We start from the raw sequence: 21723 nt of genomic DNA, 5'->3' as shown, positions 1-21723 counted from the left end.
TACCAACCAAGCACGTACATAGATCAGCACAGGAAGAACGACCTGGAACCATTTTGATTTTCAAACTGTCCCAAACTGACCAAATGTTTTCTCTGCAAGGTCAAAGGAAAATGGAAACGCCTCCCCATTGTCTTTTCCTTTACAAATCCTGTCTTAAGGGGATGTCTGTGTTTGAATAGGGTGTGAGCCTGTGACCTGGTCCAGGAACTAAGTATTTATCACTACAAAAGACTGGCCAGGCTCCCCAGGCAATCCAATCAAGTAACCTGCCAAACAGGAGATAAACAACAACAGGAGAAAAACAACATTCAAATTTCTGTTTAGACCGCCTTTTCTGTGATGTAGGTATGTGAGGGGTGGTCTTAGGTTACACCCCTTCTGTGATGTATGTATGATGTTTCTGGGGGTGGTCTTGATCTACAGGGTGGCAATTTCAAAAGTCTTTATAAGACCTTGCGTGCCATTTTTCTGGGTCCCTCCTCCTCTCCTGCAGGTGAGGGGAGCACCCTGTTGCAACAGATCAATGAAGATCAAGCTTACTAGCTGCTTTGCTTCTCAATATTCTCTGGTTATTCTCTCCTACCAATAGGGAACCTATGTAAGGACTCTATATGGGCTCTTGGATACACCATAAGGGAAAAGGGCAAATTTTGTTTACAACAGATGCCATTAATGTATGGCCAAAACTTGTTGAGCCTTTGCACCACCTTTGTCATCAGAGAGTCGGAGGCCGTGGCTGGGCTATCATGCATTTGTTACAAACACACAAACCTTGGAGATAAAAGAGAAGGAAAATAGCAGCAGGCCAAGGTCATTCTAGGAGACAAACGTTTGGAGAGCCAGAAATAGCAGCCTTTCGCCATCCAAGGTCTTGTGCTTTAACCACAAGACCCAACCTCGGAAGACTTTTAGTGCTGGCTTTTACAGAGATGTTCTCCTATTCAGAATGAAGTCATCTCTTCCCCTGACAATGAGAGGGAAGATCTGACAGCTGGATGTGGATGCAGTATCTAGCTAGCAGCTTCCCAATCTGCTCACATCATCAACACAAGTGGTGCTTTATGTTTCAGTAGTAGAATCCTCACCACCACGAAAGCAACAAAGCTCCCTGCATCACAAAACTTTCTAAATTTCAACTGGGGGGAAAGGGAAAGGAGCGATAGGCCTCCGTTTTTAAGAATTAAGGGGAATGAGAATGTGCATATCTGTAATTCTAGTGGTTAAGGGCGTCTTGGACTAAATACTTGCAAAGTCCCCAGTGCCCAATTTGGTTCTCAGTGCTGTATACTTAATTTATTTGCTTTTTATTTCGTAAAACTGATACACCACTCGATTGCAAACCTCAAAGCAGTTTACAAAGGGACCCCCCCCAAAAGGCTGCAGTTTAATAATATCAAAGAAATGTGTACACCGCTTGGTTGTCTAAACAAAACAAAACTTCAAAGAGGTTTACAAAAAAACAACAACCACCCAATAAAATTTTCAATGAGTATAATAAGCAATAATTTAAGACTCATTTGAGTTGGCTGTTCTGTTCAGAGGTGGAACAGCAGCTAGGAGGTCATTGCTTTGGAGTTCTCTATGGTACAGCCACATTACGAATTCTATTTGTAATAGGAGCACTACTGCAATTTTTTTGGGGGGCGGGACTCTTTATGGACCCACAAATGGGCTTAAATGACATGGGGGAGACAGAGGTTTGGGGCTCAGAGCCACGTGAGGTTGGGCCTTCTACGCTGGAAGGGCAGCCCTCCTGATACTGAATTATGTAAGTATCAGGAAATCCTCCAGGTACTTTCCAGGGATGAAGGGCAGGGTGCTTTATCTGTCAATTTGATGGAATGTGGATACACCCAGCACCTTCTCAATTATTTGTGACAGCTGTCCTATTGCATGTTGCTTGAACTGCAATTCTTCTGTTTGCTTTCTCCCAGGTTCCAGGAATGAAAAGTTGTTCCTGGAACCTGGGAGAAAGCAAAAGTATTGCAGCCCAAGCAACATGTGATTTTCAGCCCTTCCCTGCTTTGTTGGCCTTGTGTAATGGTGGTACCCCTGGACAAAAACTGTCCAAACTTTTTCTGAGATGCACTCAATTCCCTAGGAGTTAGATGTGTCTGTTTCCCTGCTGGAGTTACTTTGATTTCAACCAGGGCTGGGGAACCACTTTTGCCCAGCTGGACAGATCAAAATGCACCCACTCTTCCTCAGGACACTTTTGACAGATGGTCACATCGGTCCACTTTTAAATCACCTGCTTTCATGGAATGCCAATTTTTTTAGTTGTATCTTTCTCTCTGAATGAAGGGACGCGGGTGGCGCTGTGGGTAAAACCTCAGCACCTAGGACTTGCCGATCGTATGGTCGGCGGTTCAAATCCCTGCGGCAGGGTGAGCTCCCGTCGTTCAGTCCCAGCTCCTGCCAACCTAGTAGTTCAAAAGCACTCTTAAGTGCAAGTAGATAAATAGGTACCGCTTTATATAGTGGGAAGGTAAACAGCGTTTCCGTGTGCTGCGCTGGTGCAGGCTCACCAGAGCAGCTTCATCACGCTGGCCACGTGACCCGGAAGTGTCTCCGGACAGCGCTGGTCCCTGGCTTCTTAAGTGAGATGGGCGCGCAACCCCAGAGTTGGACACGACTGGCCCGTACGGGCAGGGGTACCTTTGCAAAACCTGTATCTGAAAAGTGTTTCCATCTTGTACTAGAAGGAAAAAACTGGTGTTCTGATAGTCAAACGGAGAATATAACTAGGTATAGATCTGGTGTAGTTTGATAGTGGTATACATAGAATCATAGAATTGTAGAGTTGGCAGGGATCCCCACCAAGGTTAATCTAGTCCAATCCTCTGCAATGCAGGAATCAAAGCTAAAGTATCCCTCGCAGATGGCCATCCAACCTGAGTTTAAAAACCTCCCAGGAGAGGGAGTCTGTTCCACTGCCAAACAGCTCTTGCTGTCAAAAAGTTATTCCTAATGCTTAGTTGGAATCTCCTTTCCTGTCATTCGAATCCATTGGTTCAGGTCCTACCATCTGGAGCAGCAGAAATCAAGTTTGCTCCATCTTCCATGTGACAGCCCTTTCAGATTGTCTTAAGATGGCTACCAGATTTCCTCTCAGTCTCCTCTCTCCCAGGCTAAACATACCCAGCTTCCTCAACAAGTCCTCATAAGGCTTGGCTTCCAGACTCTTGATCCTATTGGTCTCCACATAATGTTGAATTTGGTTTTTTTTCTTCTTCAGTAACTACATTTGGAAGTGATTGCCCATCTTCTTTTAAATGTGATTTCCTATTTGCCTTTTAGGCACACATGGATTTCAACTCTGAGTTTCTGAACTAAATCCTTACTGGAGCTGCAGGAGGGATATATACCTCCAGGAACTCTGGTAGCTGAGGTTTGTTTACAGGACAAAAAATAGCTTGAACTCCACCTCCATGTCACAGGCCTGTGCCAAAAATATGCCAGTCTGCCAGAATATGCTCACAGCCCACACTATGCCCTGACATGCTTTTCTGGCAATTTCCAGCTGGAAAAGGCAAGCAGCAATCTGCAGGCAGACATGGTCACACCCAGAATCTCATTGCAGCTGTGTTGATTCTATGTGAGAGCGACATAACATATTATCTAATGTGGGAACTTTCCTAACCTGGCGCCCTTCTGGACTACAGTTCCCAGGGCTGATGGGATCTTCTGTACCAGCCAGATATTTTGCACTCCCAGCTCTCTTCAGCTTCAGGAATGGGGAGTACGTGGCTCTCCAGATGTTGCTGGATTGGAACTCCTTTTGGTCCCAGCCAGCACAGGGATGATGGGGGCCCAACATCTGGAAGGGCAGATGCCCCACTCCTGGTTGTAATTTAGACATTACACTTTCCCAGCCCTGCCTAAAGATGCCAGGGATTGTAAACCACATTGAACATTACATTTTGAAAGGCGGTATATAGATAAAACGTGATATTTATTTTGAAGACGAATGCTCTGCCTCAGGCTGTCCTCAGGCATGAAGGATCTACTTTGGGTTGGTTTTTTTACTAGAACTCTATGTGATCGACTGACTGTAGCCTGGTGCAGAAGACATATGCTTAAAATTAGCAAATTCTCAGGCCAGGAATTTGAGCATCAGAACAAATGGAAGCTTACACACAAACAACAACAACCCATTGCTGCTGGTTACTGCAATATTTCTTAATGTTGGAAGTAACATATAGGGCATTGGTATTGTTTTGCAGTTGCTGTTGTGAAACTAGCAGCTCTCCAGATATTATTGACCTCCAACTCTTATCACTGCTCAGCACTGCATTGGAAAAAAATGCTAAATATTAGCACAGAGTTAGTTCTACCTATGGTGGGTTCTGTGGTCACAGCCTGGTAACAATCACCCTGTTCACTGTTTTAGCCACAGGGTCGCAAGTGTAGGAGCCAGAGTCTGTCTTGGGCAGCAGACAAGGGAACTAATCAATGAAGTGGTGGAGCGAGAGAGGAAGGAAAATGCACTTGGGCGATGAGGAAAAAGTGGGTGCTAATTAAGAGGTGGGGAGATGATGGCAGGGTGGGCACCAGAAGAGCCTGGCAGCAACCTCTTGGGCTTGCTGATTGGAGGGTCGGTGGTTCGAATCCCCGTGATGGGGCGAGCTCCCGTTGCTTGGTCCCAGCTCCTGCCAACCTAGCAGTTCAAAAGCATGCCAATGCAAGTAGATAAATAGGTACCGCTGCGGTGGGAAGGTAAAACGGCGTTTCTGGGTGCTCTGGTTTCCATCACGGTCTGGCCACATGATCCGAAAAGCTGTCTGTGGACAAACACCGGCTCCCTCGGCCTGAAAGCGAGATGAGCACCGCAACCCTAGTTGCCTTTGACTGGTCTTAACCGTCCAGGGGTCCTTTACCTTTTTTTTACCATGCCCAAAGGGGTGACAACAAGTCCAATGGCCTGTGCCCACAGTGGCCAGGGTCAGCAGCAGCCCACTCCCCGCCAGTGCTTCCTGGCAAATAGTATTCAGAAGCCTCTTGACTCCCAAATGGCTAAGCCCTCTGTTCACATGCGGCCAGCCAGGTGCTCCCAATGAGTAGCCAGGTGCGTGTCCTCATCTGCTTGATTTGGCTCGCTGGCGGGGAGTCCTCGCCCTCTCCTGCGTCCAGGTCGGCAGAGCTCAGGCGGGTAGACTGCGTCGGAGGCGGGAGGCTCCACGTGGCGCGCGTCTTCCTCACCTCCCCGACTTAGGACCCTGCAAGCGCCTCGGGACCAGCGGAGGAGGCGGCTCCGGGAGGCGGAGCTGAGCTGCTTCAAAGGCCCGGCTTGTTTACGCCGCAAAAGCTCCACCGAAGCAGCAGAAGGCAGCGGCCGCAGCAACAACAACCCAGGCAGCCGATCCGGATCACAGCGCCTCCTCCTCCTCGTCTCCAGACCGCCGTTCCTCATGGAGTCTCGGTGGGCGCTTCTCCTCCTGCTCCTGCAGCCGCTGCTCTGGGGCTTCGGCTCGGCTACGGAAGGTGAGCGGCGGTGGCCGGCCCTAGCCCGTGCCTCTTTCGCCCGCCCGCCTGCCTGCCTTTGCCGCGGGGCGGTCTTGCTCGTTCTCCTTACGAGCAGCTCCGAGGGGGGGCTCCGACCCACCTACGATCGACGCCCGCGAGGAGCCCCCGACCCCCTTCCCTCCCGCGAGTTCCCCCCGTTCACACGTGCAAGCTCCCCTTCCCCCCACGTGTCGATTCTGCGCGTGTGAATGCACGCTCGCACCAGTCTGCTGCGACCGGAGCAGCAGAACCCGTGCAGGAAAACTCCGCTACGCCTGCTGTTTGCGTTATTTCGGTTAATTTTTGTTTCTGAGCCCGGACCCCACGCTGGCTTAATCGGGAGCAAGCCTCCATGGGCGCAAGGGGGGCTCTGCAGAAGAGAGACTGAGGCGGGGCAGGCGCACTCTGCATGTGCTCAGATGCACACCCGGAGGTGGGGGGAAAGGGCGCACCCTCGCTGAGTCGTGCACGCATAGAAGCGTCTGTGATGGGGGCGCTTGATCCTTAGTGCGCATGCTCCCTCTTCTCCTGCCTCAAGCAGAGAAGGGAGGGCGGTGACGTATCTCTTTAATTCCGCTCCGCCGGCTCCTCCCTCTACCCCTCTCGCTATTGGTCCATGTTGTCTCCAGGCCTTGAGCTCGTTTCTTATTGGTCGCTGCCTTGGGGTGATGTCATCCTTTAGCCGCAGAGACCTTGCGGGGTAAACAACCCAGCCACCCCCTTTCGGGGAGAACAGGCTTAGCCACGCCTTCCTGCACGTGGGAGCCCCTTTTGACTCTGGGAGGGGGCGTGGCCCCGAGGCCCCTCCCCCTACTGCTGGAGGGAATGTTCTGTATCTCCATGGGGGGGGGGGGAGTTTCCAACCTGAAATGCGCAGGAGCCTCTCCCTGTTACTTTCTTGCGCATGCTTGCCTAGCTCAGCAAGGACTTTGCAAGCGGGGCTGCCAGCCAGTGAGCTGCCAGGCGGTGCGCGCTTAGCTGGGAGTAAATGCCATTTACCTGAACGGAGCTTACTTTTGAGTAGGGAGTTATATAGTCTTGATGATTAAGCCAGGTTTTAATCGGTGGATTAAACGTGCAAATGCATAAAACACCCTTTGTTCTCTTACGAGGCAGAGCGGTGTGCTAGCAGATGTCTGCTGCTCACACAAGACATTTTCGCTGCTGGCTGAGGGAGGGGAAGCTTCTCAGGGTGGCGCTAGTTGCATCAAGCCAAACAGGGGTGATTTAGTCTAGCATCTTGTCCTCACAGTGGTCAACCAGATATGCACATTATCAGATATGAACAAGCAGAACCCAAGCACTTGGGCCTGATATTTGGAGGCATTTATTGCCTTTGACTCTGGAACTCATGGCCACATGGCCGTTGTGGCTGTTAACCCTTAATAGCCATATCTGCCAGGGATTTATCTACATTACCGGGCTTTAAAGACATCCAAGTTGGTGGCCATCGGTACTTCTTTGTGGGTGCAAATTGCAGGAACTGATTTTTCTTGTTTTCAATACTGTATTTTAATTGTTGATACCTGCCCTGAGACCTCAGGGTGAAGGATGGGTGGTAATATTATTACAGTGGTACCTTGGTTTAAGTACTTAATTCGTTCCAGAGGTCTGTTCTTAACCTGAAACTGTTCTTAACCTGAAGCACCACTTTTGCTAATGGGGCCTCCAGTGCCTCCAGAGTACGATTTTTGTTCTCATCCTGAAACAAAATTCTTAACCCGAGGTACTATTTCTGGGTTAGCGGAGTCTGTAACCTGAAGCGTGTGTAACCCGAGGTACCGCTGTATTAAAAATAATAATTCAAAACTATTTCATCATCAAACCTTTCATTGGCATTACATACAGACATCCGTAACATAACAGTACAGAGTTACCACTTCCCCTGTGGCACAAAACATTTACCAAAAAAGAAAGAAAGGAGAGGCAGAGCAGACTATTGTCACAGGGAGATCAGTCCAACATGTTTCGACAACAGAATACCAGATAAATATATTTGCCACTAACTTGGTGAGCTCCTGATTATTCCCCAATAATAGAAAATGTATGACCTCTAATTCTGGTTTCCATTTGGGGATGCAGAGTTGCTTTAGGAATTGCTGGCGGAGATCAGCATATAGTTTACACTTAAGAACCACATGAGTAAGAGTTTCCACCAAGTTTGTCAACATCAAAACTATTTGGAAGGGTGTGTTTTCTGTTGGCAGCAAACAAGGCTGGACACTGTCTTTCCTTGCTTTAAAAAGAGCATCCATTCCTTGAGCACACATGGAAGAGGGTCAGTTGTGGGCCAGGCTGTTCCATCTCCCTGATCTGCTGTTGCAATCCTTTTTTTTTATATATATATAATATTTATTAAGATTTTGGAAATTACAAAAAGAAAAAAGAAAGGTTAAACATACAAAGACGGAAACAAAAACAAAAACACTACATAAAACATTAAATTAACAAAACAAAACAAAAACAATTAAAAACACTTCCAATATTTTCGATCTTAACTTTCATACACTTGTTTCATTGACTTCCTCAATGCCTCCCTTTTTGTATTCCACTTCAATTAACTATTTCAGCAAGTCCTTTCCATCTTCATCTATCTTCTGTCTTATAATTAATTTTAACATATTGTAACCTAGTTTTTTCCCTTTTAATGCATTAACAATCTATCTGTACCTAGTTCCTTCTAACATTACTGCCAAAGCCATATAACTTCATTCCACCTTTTTTCTAAAGCTCCTTAATTTTACAGTATTTCTGTAAATAATCTTTAAATTTTTTCCAATCTTCTTCCACCGACTCTTCTCCCTGGTCTGCTGTTGCAATCCATGCCCCCCCCCCCCCAATTTCTGCGTCGCTCCCAATTTAGTGTGGCAACTCTGACTGTGCAGAACTGGACAGATTAACTGGGAAAATTAGATATCTTCGAGACCAAAAGTTCATCGAGGACTGGGGGAAATTTGTCGAATATCTGAAAAAAAGTGTGATGGGCAAACAACGCTAGTGGGGTTTCAAGAAGCACTGTGAAAGTTGAGATATATTGTTAAAAAGAAATAGAAGTGGGAGGGAAGTTTAATGGCAATATAAACAGAAGAAATGCGTAACTGAGAGGTAAATACGGATGATTGTCAGAGAAGCTGAAGGAAGTCCAAATAGAACCAAATTTGTGGAAATTTCGATATGATTGTTTATTTGTATTGGAAAATTAATGAAAATTATTATAAAAAAAAAATCAGTGTGGCAACTCTGGAACTCCCTGTCTATTGACACCAGACAAGCACCTTCACTGTAATCTTTAAGGAGCCTGCAAAACAGGTTTTTGTTTCGACAAGCCTACCCAGACACATAGCATATTAATGTATGTTTTAATCTGTTATTAGTTTATTGCTGGTTGTTTCTTTTGAATGTTTTAACGAGTTGCTTTTACTGATAATTCTATTGTTCTTTTTGTAAAGCACTTTAAGGTCTCTCTGTGTGTCTTACAAACAAGCGTCTGCATAAATTTTATGAAATAAATAAATGAGTGAAATAGCCATATGCTGGAATCTTGAGTTCCAGCACTGGGGAAAAATACACCAGCACAAGAGATTTTAAAGCGGCCTGATGCAGGGCTTGTTCTTGGGGCACACACAGTCTTTTGAACGGCCCCTTCTTACTGTGAAATATTTTGATGCTGACAATAATTTTCCTGTCCCCTCCAGATGCAACCTCTGCCGTTTCCCTGGCTCTCACAGTCAAAACGGCAGCGACCGATCAGGTTTTCGAGCCTGCCAACAGCTTGCCATCCCGGAGCGAGGCGGCTGCAGTCCAGCCCGTTGTCGGGATCGGCCAGAGGGTCAAGATGAGATCGAACGAGAAGAAAGACTTGGGCACGTTGGGTAAGGACTAAAAGACTCCCTAGGAATGTCCTTGCAGCGGCTTTGTGTGTAGCCTGATTCGTTTCAGAATTGCAACAACGAAAAGAGTTGGGAGTGGTTTAGTTCAGGCTTCCCCCAGTCTGGTGCCCCTAAAAGGTAAAGGTAAAGGGTTCAGTCGTGGCCGACTCTGGGGTTGCGGCGCTCATCACGCTTTATTGGACAAGGGAGCCGGTGTACAGCTTCCGGGTCATGTGGCCAGCATGACTAAGCCGCTTCTTGCAAACCAGAGCAGCACACGGACATGCTGTTTACTTCCCGCCGGAGCGGTACTTATTTATCTACTTGCACTTTGACGTGCTTTTGGACTGCTAGGTGGGCAGGAGCAGGGACCGAGTAACGGGAGCTCACCCCATTGTGGGGATTCGAACCGCCGACCTTCTGATCGGCAAGTTCTAGGCTCTGTAGTTTAACCCACAGCGCTACCCGCATCCCTTGTGCCACCTGGTGCCCCTGTCCCACCCACCTGGTGCCCCTACAGATGGATTAAAACCCCCTCCTAGAGGGGCACCAGATTAAGTAAAGCCAGGTTTCAAAGGAGGCTGTAAGAGCCTTTTGGCAGGGGAATGTTTTTAAACAGAGGTTAGATGGACAATTCTTTAGCTGTGATTGCAGTGGGTGGGACTAGATGACCCTCGGGGTCCCTTCTGACCTTACAGTTCTATGTTTCTGTGAGGCCAGACTCCACTACATCTGTTGGGTGCGTGGAGGAAATGGGTTCACTCAGCAGGAAGTGGGTAAGGTGTGAAGACCTGGCATCCTGCGAGCTCTTTCTGTAAACAAGACAGCTGTTTCCTGGGGCAGGGTTCTGAGAATGTGAGCCATCGTTTTAAAGCCCTTTAAAAAGTCTTTTAAAGGGTTTTCTAGTTCAAGGGGGAAGTGTGTGTGCAGTACAGAAGGGCTAGTCATACAGCTTCACTCTGCATTTCGCCCTTTCTAGCTTTTTAAAATGAGCCACCCTGCCATTTATATATTACATTACACCCCACATTTTCCTGCACAGAGCTGAAGGTGGTGCACGCTTTCCAGTCCGCCGTCCGCCCCCCATTTTCTCCACGCAACAATCTTGTGAGGTTGGTTAGGCTTAGATATAGTGGCTGGCACCCCAGTGATCTTCGTGGCTGTACATGGATTCGAACCCAGGTCTCCCAGCACTCTTAAGCACTACACCACACTGGCTCTCATTTTTTGGAATGCCTTGGGTGCAGAAAGGCCAAAAAAGGGCATGCACACGTTACTACTTATTTATTTAAGTGTTCAAAACCTGCACTTTCTCAAACGTGTGTCAAGGCGGTTGATGCAGGCTGCAAAGTTATAAATGGGGAAAGCATCTGTTGTGTTGCTTTATGCTTCAGGGTTTGGGGGCAGACTGCAGCGGTGTGCTTAAAATATGTCCTCTTTCTCCCCCCCCCCCCATAGGCTATGTGCTGGGCCTTCTAATGATGGTGATAATCATTGCAATCGGAGCAGGCATTGTCGTGGGCTATGTCTATAAGAGGCAAGTGAAGGGCCTTTTCATTGATCGTTTGTATGCTGTTGTTGTTGTTGTTGTTGTTGTTATCTTCTTCTTCTTTTGCATTTATTATATATCCCTTTTTTTCTCCAAGTAACTCTCTGTGGGGTACATGGTTCCCCCACCCCCTCATTTAATCCTGTGAGGCTGAGGGAACACAGTGACTGGTCCAATGAGCTTGGTGGCCCAGTGTAGATTTGAACCCTGGTCTCTCAGGTCCTAGTCCGACACTCTTAAACACTGCACCACATCAGCTGTCCCTCATATAAAACATTCTCTGCAGATCCTACTCTTTGGAACTCCCTGCCTATTGACATCAGTCCTAGTCCGACACTCTTAAACACTGCACCACATCAGCTGTCCCTCATATAAAACATTCTCCGCAGATCCTACTCTTTGGAACTCCCTGCCTATTGACATCAGTCATGCGCCTTCGTTGTACTATTTTCAACGCCTGCTAAAAAAATTTGGGTAAAGCCCATCCAGGCATTTAGAACGTTGACATATATTTTAATTTTTTTTTTTAGCTTATTGCTGATTTTAATTATTTTTTTTAAAAAATGTAATAGCTGTTTTTCATAAATTGTGGAGTTGGCAGGGACCCCACAAGGGTCATCTAGTCCAGCCCAAAAAATCACAGCTAAATAATTCCTGACAGATGGCCATCCAACCTCTGTTTAAAAACTTCCAACAAAGGAGAGTCCACTACCTTCTGAGGCAGTCTGCTTAGATTCCGAAAGTTATTCCTACTGTTAGAATCTCCTTTCTTATAATTTGAACCCATTGGTTCAGGTCTTACCCTCTGGAGCAAGCTTGCTCGATTTTCCATGTGATGACCTTTAAATATTTGAAGCTGGCTACCGTATCCCTTCTCAGTCTCCTCTTTCCCTGGCTAAACATACCCAACTCCTTCAACTGTTCTTCATAAGGCTTGGTTTCCTGACCCTTGATCATCTCAGTCGCTCTCCTTTGCACTGAAATTTTACTTTTACTGATAAATTTGTTTTCTTCTTTTTGTAAACTGCTTTGAGGTTTGTTTGTTTGTTTGTTTTTTGCAACCAAACAGTGTACAGTGGTACCTCAGGTTACATAGGCTTCAGGTTACAGACTCCGCTAACCCAGAAATAGTGCTTCAGGTTAAGAACTTTCCTTCAGGATGAGAACAGAAATCGTGCTCCGGCGGTGCGGCAGCAGCAGGAGGCCCCATTAGCTAAAGTGGTGCTTCAGGTTAAGAACAGTTTCAGGTTAAGAACGGACCTCTGGAACGAGGACTTAACCTGAGGTACCACTGTATAATTTTATGAAATAATAAAAGAGTGTGCATCAATTTGGAACCTGCACCACCACGTCGCCTGACACCCCCCTTCTCCCTCCCTCCCTCCCCAGGGGCAAAGATCTGAAGGAGCAGCATGAGCAGAAGGTTTACGAGCGCGAAATGCAGCGGATCACTTTGCCGCTCTCGGCCTTCACCAACCAAGCCTGCGAACTGGTGGACGAGAACACGATAGAGGTGCAGACGAACCAGACCCCCGTGGAGGAAACGCACAATGGCGATGCCCCACTGATGGGTCAAGCGGGCACTCCTGGAGCCTGAGGAACATGGGTGGGGGGCACCCTAGGAGATGCCCTGCTTGCACCCACAACGGCTGAGTCTCCTCTCTCTTCTCACCAACGTACGTGGGAGTTTCATTTGTATTTCTGGTTTGTTTTTTTCTGTTCGGGGAGGAACAAGAAGCCTGGAAGAGTCTTGACAAGGCTCTGAAGACGTGCAAGGACTGGCTCACCCATGCTCATCCATTGTTGGGGCGTTTGGGTCCCAGCTGCATGAAACTGAATGCCACTGGACAGTCTGGTGTGGCCTGAGCCTCTTGCGAGGTCCAGCTCTTCCTTCTGCCCCCCGATGCAGGGCGGGAAGAGAAAATGCAGCACCTGCCTCCTGCTGTATAGACTGCACAGTCTCCCTCCAGTCAGGAAGTACCTGTCTATATCGCCTCCTCTCGATCTTCTTCCACGGAGATGGCTTCCACCGGTTCTGGTGCCTGCAAATCTGTTACAAGTGGGGAGCTGTAGTGTAGGTGAGCTTGGAAAGCAAAAAGTATTCAAACATTTGAATGTATTCTTATTTTTTCCTAAAGTGGAAGGCTGCTGTCAGAAGTAGACTGGCCCTCCCATTTATTTAACAACCACAGAGTTTTCTTTATAGCTCGGTGCTTAAACAGCCTTTTCAAGGCAGTCAAGGAGGAAGCTTCCCAAATAGGAGGGCTTTTTTTTTAAGGTGAGGGTGGGTGGGCGAGCCAGGCTGTCCCTAGTGAGCTCTCTGCAAAATATGTATCTTCTGTCTTACGTACTCCAGGACTTCTAAGGCCAGGGACAGATTCTTACATGCTGGGAGTTTCAATTTACAGCCATCTTTCCCTTCGTGATCTTTGTTGAGCACAGCAAGACAGCTCAGGTATGTTTCCCTCTCCCCTTCCAGCACACTTTGGGGTTTAGCAGATATGGAGACTAAAGGGATCCCCAAAGGCATTCTGCAGAGGGAGGTTGTTTCCAGAAAGGCGACTTCAAGGCAACGCTAGGACCACAGGAGGAAAGAGGGCTCTTGTGCTTGAATCCTGCTGGCAGGTTTCCTACAGGCATCTGATTGGCCTCTTAAGAGGGCAGGATTCTGGGTGAGATGGGCCCCTGGCCTCATCCAGCAGGCTTCTCTTAACATTCTTAGATCTGCCCAGACGGTGCCGGCTCAAGCTCAAAAGCTCCTTCACCTCCATTTCAGAGCCAGCCAATGACTAAGTTGGCATTGGGGTTAGTAGTTCAGGGTTTTCATAGCGCTGGGCCAGTTCATCTGTAGCAGCTGTGCAAGCCAAGTGGTGGGGTGATTTATGCGGTGGCTTTTGTCAGGCAGCATTTGAGGCAGAGAACCAGGATCAAGGAAGTTCTCCTGCGATGCTCTTTGTTAGGCGTAAAGCACACATACTTCTGTTCCGCCAACAAATAACTCACTTTAGCCATACTGACTTCTTTTTTTAAAAAAAAACAACCTTCACCACTCAAGGAAGGTAGACCAGCTGCTGAGAGTGAAGGTTTCTTGTACACTCCGGTTATGCAAGACAGAGATGGGAATTTTGTTTTGTTTTTTAAATAAAGACGTTTCAATGCCTTTGAACACAATTTCTTTGTAAGTGTTTTTAAATACCTCATGAACTATGAAATAAAATAAAAAAGAACTGTTCAGGCTGTATTTGTGTTATTCTGTGGAATGGTCAAGTGTTGCAACTAGAAAACTACAGCTGCCTAATTTTTGAGTCAGATTGTTGATCCACCTAGGTCACCTGCACTGACTGGCAGCAAAGGTTCTCCCAATAGTCCCAAATTTTATCCACTTAAAAAGCAATATTCCACACCTTTTCATCTCTGGTATTCCTTAAAATGGGGAGGCTAGTGATGTGGTGAAATAGGTAGGTACACAGCCCCCACCCCATCAGTTGAGGAAAAGTTTTGAACCCTTTCTCCTACTCTTCAAAATATTCTGGTGAGCTCATCTATGTTATGGAGCTTTCCCCCCATTTTGCAGCCAACCCTAAAATTGCTGGGGTGAGAAGAGTAGAAAATTTTTCTTGGGTTGGAGATGAGCCTTGCTTAGGTTAAAAGCAAGGATGCGAGAAGGAAGCTCTGGCCCTCCAAAATTCCACAAGTCCCAACCAGCAGAGCCAATGGTGAGGGATGATGGGGATTGTAGTCCATTGACAGCCAGGACACAGCAGGTTCCCCATCCCTGCCTTACAAGAATGCAGATGGAAAGGGTAGCTTCACAAAGCAGAAAGGTGGCCACCCTTCCCAAAATGCACTGCAGTAGTTTGGTTGCTGCTGCTCCCCTTAATGTCTGAAAGAAAAACTTGGGGGAAAGTCCCCAAGGCCTCCCCTCTGATGCCCACCTCCCCGCTTTGTCCCACCACCCTTTTTATATCCCACAGCTTATGGCACATCTGCAACAGCCCTCAGAACTGGGTTTCAAGACCAGCAACAGCAAACACTGCTTTGATCCAAAACTGGCCACATTTTGAAGATGTTGGCTGTCCCTTTTAACACAGAAGCCACTTTTGTTTCCATAGGATAAAGTTTATTGCTTTTAATTTAGTCAAAACCGTTTTGGTGTGCAATCAACAAGAGTCCAGAATCTCTTGAACACGTGATCCAAGTTTATCCTCTCTTTGCCCCTGTTTATAGAGGGGGACCCACATTTATTAAAAGAGGAAGGAGGGAGCGGAATCTTTATTGAAACGCCCTGGGCCTGGAGACCACCACTGGGCTCTTAACCCTTGGAGGATTAAGCCGGATAACTGGAGTTTAAAATGGCTTGGCTAGTAGGGACCTCATGTCTTTTTGGCTGCTCTAAGTGGGAAAGTGGGCTGCTTGAGGTCCAGATCCATGGTGCAATCTTAGGGGAGAGGACCGAAAGCCACGACGACTGCATGCCCGTCCCAAATTCATGCTAGGTTGGGTTGGGTTTCCCAAGGAAAGTGACTTTGCTGAGGCCCACCAAGAACAGGGGAAAGATCTGGCCAAGTGAAACCATGTAGTGTGTGCACCATCTTCACCAGAGAAGACAGAAGCTAGGAATGGTTCCCTTTCCATTCATGGTATATCCTGGAAGAGTGTGTGTGTGTGCAGGCCAGAACCAGTGGTGTCTTAGTTCTAAGGGAAAGAGAAGCCTGAAATGGAGGACAGAGGTAGGTGACTTAATCATGTTACAACGAGGGCTTCAGACTATCAGACCCAAATAAGAAAGTGGTCTCATTCCCTGTCAGCTGCAATTAAATGGTGAATTGGGAAGTAGCTGTTGCTCAAACCCAGCTGTTCCACACCAAGAAACCCCCCCAGTGTGAGGCCATTGAGCCCCAAACTAGGACAGTCTCACCCTTTCTGTTCCCACCGCAAAGTGGCTCAAACAGCCTAGAGCAGCCTGCTACTCTGGAGCAACCCTTTGTGCTCACTGGAGGTTGTTCTTCCCCTTCTGACATGGGGGGTTGGTGGAAGCCCAGTTCGCAAGTTGGCTGTGTATTGTTTTTGAACATTTGCTTGGAGGTATTTGTAGAGATGAGGAAGAGAAGGGGGATCCTTTGCCGTAGAGAGGCTGTCTTTGAGCTGCTCCTGAAGAACTTCCCAACTCCAAGAGGAGTGGGGAAGGCAAACGCACTCCCTCTGCCTGCAAGTAACCTCTGCTGACTCTTCCATGCCTTTTCCAACAGCAGACAAGGCACCCAGGTTGGGGGCAGCCCAGCCTGCCCCTCCCAGGCAAATGTCCCAGGCTCAGGAACCTTTATAAACGCTTGCAGTCTTTTCGAGGCCCAAGGCACCACTGTGATAGAGAGACCTGCAAACAGGGCCTCACAATTTTGTTTCCAAAAGCTAGAGAGTGTCAGTACTAAAAGTCACAAGCAGGACAGGATTCTGCTTCCAGAACATGCCACAAATCCACAGGAGGAAGGTAGTCCTAGGTGAGGCGTCGGAAGGCAAATGGGTGCCTTGTTAATGTCATGTGAGGATTCGGACATCGGCGCTCTCTCGCGCTCTCTCTCTCTCTCTCATTCCCCTGCTGCCCCACTCCCTCCCCACAGGCAATTTATGGAAAGTGTGCACAGGTCTTGAGGATTAGGTGAGGTTTTCAGGTAGCTTATCCCGGATCAGCCCATGCTGCATGCTGACGTCGTGATCCAGCAATTCCAGTTCTGACGGAAGAGGGATTCCCAGCTCTCCCAGGTACAAGGAAAGGGCTTCAAAAGAATCCTCCAGTTTGGAAAACGGGGGCCTAGGGAGAGAGGAGGAAAGGCAGTAAGTTAATGCTGTCTCTCTACAGATCAGGTCACCTATGGAGAGCAGGAATTTCCTCCAGGCGACCAGAAAGAGATGTTTAGAAGCAGCACACAAGTGACTGAAGCAGGTGTGCTAGGAAGGACTGTGGTTTAGGGAACTCCCACCAGGCCAACCACAATGGAATAAGACAAAAGAGTTTGTGCTGGCTGGGACCAATGGAAATTGTAGTCAAAAACTTCAGGTGATAGGAGGCTGATGGAGAGACTTCTGAACACCCCCAGTCTATTGTGGCATTTTAGGCTGCTCCCCTTCTTCCATCCCCTGTGCTGAGGCTCCAAGAAGGAAGGCAGGAGCCCAGCCTTTCACATGCCCATGGTGGTGCAGCCTGGTCTGCCTTGCACAGAGGAAACAAGAGCTTATTCCAGCTCTGGAGGGTGCAGTTTCCTTTGGTTCCTGCTTCACGCTCACTTGACATAAATAGTTCTTTTTAACAGCAAACCGCACTGGCAGGAAAAATAAAACTTTAAAAGAAAAAGGGAGAGAGCAAAGTCAAAACAAAGGAAGTGCTCTGTCCTCCATGAGGATGGCCTGCATGCAAATATGCCCCTCCCTCAAGCAGAATGCCAGGAACAGACTCCATCAGCCTCCACCAACCTGATGCCCTTCGGTCGTTTCTGGACCACAGAACCTATCAGCCCCAGGCAGAATAGCACCCTCCAAAACATCTGGAGGGAAGCAGGCTGGCACCAGACCAAAAAGAAGCAGGAAGGTACAGAGCCAAGATCTCCCTTCATCCTGCTTTGATCCCTCCAGAGGCCTCACCTGCTCTCTGGCTCTAGCCTGCAGCAGATGGCTGCCAGGGGGAAGAAGGCCGGAGGGCAGTCGGTGGGAACAAACTTCTCCCAGAAGAGCTTCACATTGAGGCCAAAATCCAGAGTGCGGGGGAGGCAATCTGGATCGGCATACACTTGTCCGATGATCTGAAACAGAAAGGAGCTGTCAATGTCACAGAAAGCAGGACTCGGCTGTGTGCTGGCGCCACCACCTGGGGCTGCAGGTGATAGGAAGGAGGAACTGAACCAGATCCCAGGAGGGAAGCCTGGACACCAACAGGCCCTTAGGAGCATTTGCGTGGGAGAGGAGAAAGCAAGAAGGGAAGGCAGGAAGGGCCATGGTAGAACATCTGGCCTTTCAAGCAGAAGGTCCCAAGTTCAATCCCCAGAGGCATCTCCAAGTACGGCTGGGAGAGACTCCCTGCCTGAAATCCTGGAAAGCTGCTGCCAGTCAGAGTAGGCAGTACTGAGCCAGATGGACCAATGGTCTGAGTCAGCAGAAGGCAGCTTCCCATGTTCCCAATGGGGAAAGCAGAAGGGGTGTTTATTAATGCAACACGTTTCGGAGAAAAGATTCTACACTTAGATTAGCAGACGAAAAGCAGAGGCAGCACATTTAAAGGCTGAATCTTTATTTTTCCAAGTTTCTCTGGCTAAGGACCAGGTGAGTAATAATAACAATAATAATAATAATTTATTATATATACCCCGCCCATCTGGCTGAGTTTCCCCAGCCACTCTGGGCGGTTCCCAATTGAGTGTTAAAAACAATACAGCATTAAATATTAAAAACTTCCCTAAACGGGGCTGCCTTCAGATGTCTTATAGGATAGCTGCTTATTTCCTTCACATCTGAAGGGAGGGTGTTCCACAGGGCGGGCGCCACTACCAAGAAGGCCCTCTGTCTGGTTCCCTGTAACCTCACTTCTCACAATGAGGGAACTGCCAGAAGGCCCTTGGTGCTGGATCTCAGTGTCCGGGCTGAACAATGGGGGTGGAGATGCTCCTTCAGGTATACAGGACCGAGGCCGTTTAGGGCTTTAAAGGTCAGCACCAACACTTTGAATTGTGCTCTGAAACCCTAACATGCAGAGAAGCTTTGAGGATCCTGGTGGCCAGACAGGAAGCTCAGGTACCATTTATTCATTCCTTACATTTCTATACCACCCTTCATCTGAGGATCACAGGGCGGTTTATAATATAAAAACACAAAAATACATACCATAGTAACAAACGAAAACAAGAACACCCCCCCAACAGTATTTATTTTATTAAGGAGCATGGCAACTTCTCACTTCTGAAGTGGCCCAGGTTTACCTCGCATAGCACAATCCCAAAGGAAAAGATGTCCACTGTCTCATCATAGCTCTGCCCTGGAAGAAAAGAAAAAAGGGAGAGTGGCTTTATTTTAATAAAATGGAGAAAGCACTGAGTGTGATCGACAGAACTGGTGGACCAAGAGTTCGCTAAGTCCCCTCAGGCAGTAGAACCAGAGTTTCCTGCCACACAGTCTATTTTTTATTGTCTCAGTGATTACATATGATTCCTGCATGCCTAACTCAGGGCATCATTCCTGGCATTTCCCCTGCTTGGGAGCAAAGTTCAGGGCAAGAGATGGCACCTTGCCCAACGCCATTCTGTTAAGTATCATGGCTGTGGAGGGGACACTGTCAGACTTTCAGAGAGGACAGGTCTACAGAAATTCCTGCAAATCCAGCAGCTGGGGAAGGACCATGATGGCCCAGTGGCAGAGCACCAGCTTGGAATGCAGAAGGTCCCGGGATCAGTCCCCAATGGCATCTCCTGGTAGGGCTGGGGAAGACTTCCTACCTGAAACCTTGGAAAGCCACTGCTAGTCAGTGTGGACAATATGGAGCTGGATGGACCGATGCTCTGACTCTGTATAAGGCAGCTTCTTATGTTCTTTGTTTGGGAAGGGCTAGAGCTCAGGGGTAAAGCACCTGCTTTGCATGCAGAAGGTCTCAGGTTCAACCTCCAGCTTCTTCAGGTAGGGCTCAGAGAGACTCCCTGACGGAATCCCTTAAGAGTTGCTGCTGCAAGCCAGAGTAGGCCATGCTGATGTAGATAGACCAAGCTCACGGTATAAGGCTGACCCGGCCTAAGACAGCTCCTTCGGCACTCTATTTGGGGACTTCCCTGGCTTTTTTCTGGCCCACGTAGGACCAGTCTGGATAGTTGGCCTTGGTGAAGATTTGACGTTTTCATCCCCAAAAAGTTTTTGATTTGAGTTTCTACTAAAGGAGGCTGCATCTTAATGTTGCATTTTAATCTTGTTTTAAAGTTGTATTTTAATCAATTGTTTTCACATCTGGTGTTAGCCGCCCTGAGCCCAGTCTCGGCTGGGGAGGGCGGGGTATAAATAAAATTTATTATTATGATTACTTGTGAAACTTCTTACCGTTCAGCATCTCTGGTGCCATCCAGTAGGGGTTCCCCACCACTGTGTAACGCTTCTTCCGGTCACTCTTGCGCAAGGTCCGCTTCTTGGCCGATGGCTTCTCCAGGGTGGGCTTCTTCCTCTCCTCTACAATCAGCCGGGAGAGGCCAAAGTCTGCAACCACCACAGTCTTGTCCTGCAGCCAAGAACAAAGCAGGAGGGGCCACTATGAGAAGCCTACTAGTCTGCGGGGATCAGAAGGTGCAGTTTCCCCAGGAGCAAAAATATCTATAATAGATGCCCAGGGTCAATAGCAGTGCGTCCCAAAGTGAGGGGTACTACCCAATGGGGAGTGTTGGGTTTACCTGCGGGGGGCAAAGACCATAAAAGGCAAAAGCATAGTGGGAGAGGGGGGCACTGGAGGTATAAGTTACTATTAGACTTTGAAAAACTGGTATCACTGGATTAAGTTCTTTAAAAAAGAACCAATTAAACTACATAGTTTTAAGTGGATTTGGAATAAAGGGGCAATTAACCCTTTTCTTTTTGAAAGTGTTTTTATTTGATTTTACGAATGCATTCACACTCATAATCACAAATAATAATAAAATTTCACAAGATTCTTCTGAATCTTAAGACTTCCCTCCTCCCCTCCGTGGATTCTTTAAGTAACTTTTTAACTGCATATTGTAAGTCCATCTAATTTGCAATCCTCCATTGTATCCAAAATCTATGTATCATTGCAAGAGTTATTTAAAACCTGCAAAAGAGTTCAAGTGTTTACAGTGGTCTTTCAAGTATGATATAAATTTGTCCCATTCTTTGCTGAAGTTTTGATCCTCCTGGTTTCTGATTTTCCCGGTTGGAATAAATGGGCAATTAACTGTTACTGCTCTGAATTTTGTTGTGTGGGTCATGCAAACCACTATTCTGGTTTTTTATAGGGTATGTGGAACTGGGAATGATTTCATAGAACCAAGGGGAAGTGGCCTCAAAAGTTTGGGAACCACTGGTTTATAGGATCTGGGAGAAGAAGGGAGGAACCACAGCCCAAAGAAAAACCTAACAGGTATTTTTTTTTGGGGGGGGGGGGCAAATGCACATTGCTTAAGTCATCACCTACTCTTGGCCTCCAATGAAAACGTCAGGCTTAAAGACACCCAAGTTCTGAGCAATGGTGCACATCCTCTTGCTGGGATACATTTACAGCACTAACTTGGACCTATGAGGTCTCTGTGCGCAGAGAGCCAGAGGGCTCCAACTCTCAGCTGTTTTGCTTGGTGGTGGGCGATGGGGAGAGACAGGGGAACTCACCAGCTTGATCAGGCAGTTGTGGGAGTTCAGATCTCGGTGGATGATGGACATTGAGTGGAGGTAAGCCTGTGATAGGGAGGAAAAAGGGGAAGAGAGGCATTTGAACCAACACTGTTCTCCGGTTTGCGTCTGGGCCACTTCCAACGTGGCACTTCTGGCTGAAACCACTCAATGCTCCCACTGGCCTGTCTCACAGGCTACCCAAGTGCCTCCAAGCCATTGCCCTCCTTATAAGCCAAGGTGGTTGGGGACAAATAGAAGACGACGCCTTCACCCTGGTATGGCTCCCTTTTATCACATACACATCCCAACAAGACAATGACAAAAATCCACCAACGGCATACAAATCAATATGGCTAACCTGATCCAAAACTCGCACCCACCCCACTCACACATGAAAACAAAGACCACCACAGCCAATCACAAACAAACAACCCCACC

At 47.6% G+C, this 21723-nt stretch overlaps 2 protein-coding genes across 5 annotated transcripts in view; one reads left to right on the top strand and one right to left on the bottom strand.

Annotated features, from left to right (window-relative positions):
* Positions 1–4915: 4915 nt before the first annotated feature.
* On the top strand, positions 4916–14155 carry PIK3IP1 (phosphoinositide-3-kinase interacting protein 1). The gene is made up of 4 exons (XM_083717783.1): positions 4916–5484; positions 9201–9377; positions 10833–10911; positions 12313–14155. Exons 1-4 carry the CDS (start codon positions 5412–5414, stop codon positions 12518–12520), a joined length of 537 nt encoding a protein of 178 aa, XP_083573909.1. The 5' UTR covers positions 4916–5411; the 3' UTR covers positions 12521–14155.
* An 866-nt stretch (positions 14156–15021) lies between these two features.
* The window catches only part of LIMK2 (LIM domain kinase 2), a 47269-nt gene continuing 40567 nt past the window's right edge, over positions 15022–21723 (bottom strand). For all 4 annotated transcript variants that reach the window (XM_083717264.1, XM_083717266.1, XM_083717267.1 and 1 more), the window contains 5 exons: positions 21283–21348; positions 19990–20164; positions 18888–18943; positions 17560–17717; positions 15022–16732 (listed from right to left, as the gene is read on the bottom strand). In XM_083717264.1, coding sequence (XP_083573390.1) covers positions 16576–16732; positions 17560–17717; positions 18888–18943; positions 19990–20164; positions 21283–21348 — 612 coding nt within the window. In that variant the 3' untranslated portion in view covers positions 15022–16575. The remainder of the gene's footprint in view (positions 16733–17559; positions 17718–18887; positions 18944–19989; positions 20165–21282; positions 21349–21723) is intronic.

Source organism: Podarcis gaigeae (genome assembly GCF_964106915.1).
Source record: "Podarcis gaigeae genome assembly, chromosome: 16".
NCBI lineage: Eukaryota > Metazoa > Chordata > Lepidosauria > Squamata > Lacertidae > Podarcis > Podarcis gaigeae.
Note: the sequence above shows the minus strand (reverse complement) of the source record. Positions and strands in the feature narration are given on the sequence as shown.

Excerpts from the sequence above, each read along its gene's own strand:
- PIK3IP1 (XM_083717783.1), top strand. The coding sequence starts at position 5,412 with ATGGAGTCTCGGTGGGCGCTTCTCCTCCTGCTCCTGCAGCCGCTGCTC. Across the intron at positions 9,378-10,832 it reads GAAAGACTTGGGCACGTTGG|GCTATGTGCTGGGCCTTCTA; the intron begins GTAAGGACTAAA and ends CCCCCCCCATAG. Across the intron at positions 10,912-12,312 it reads GTGGGCTATGTCTATAAGAG|GGGCAAAGATCTGAAGGAGC; the intron begins GCAAGTGAAGGG and ends CTCCCTCCCCAG.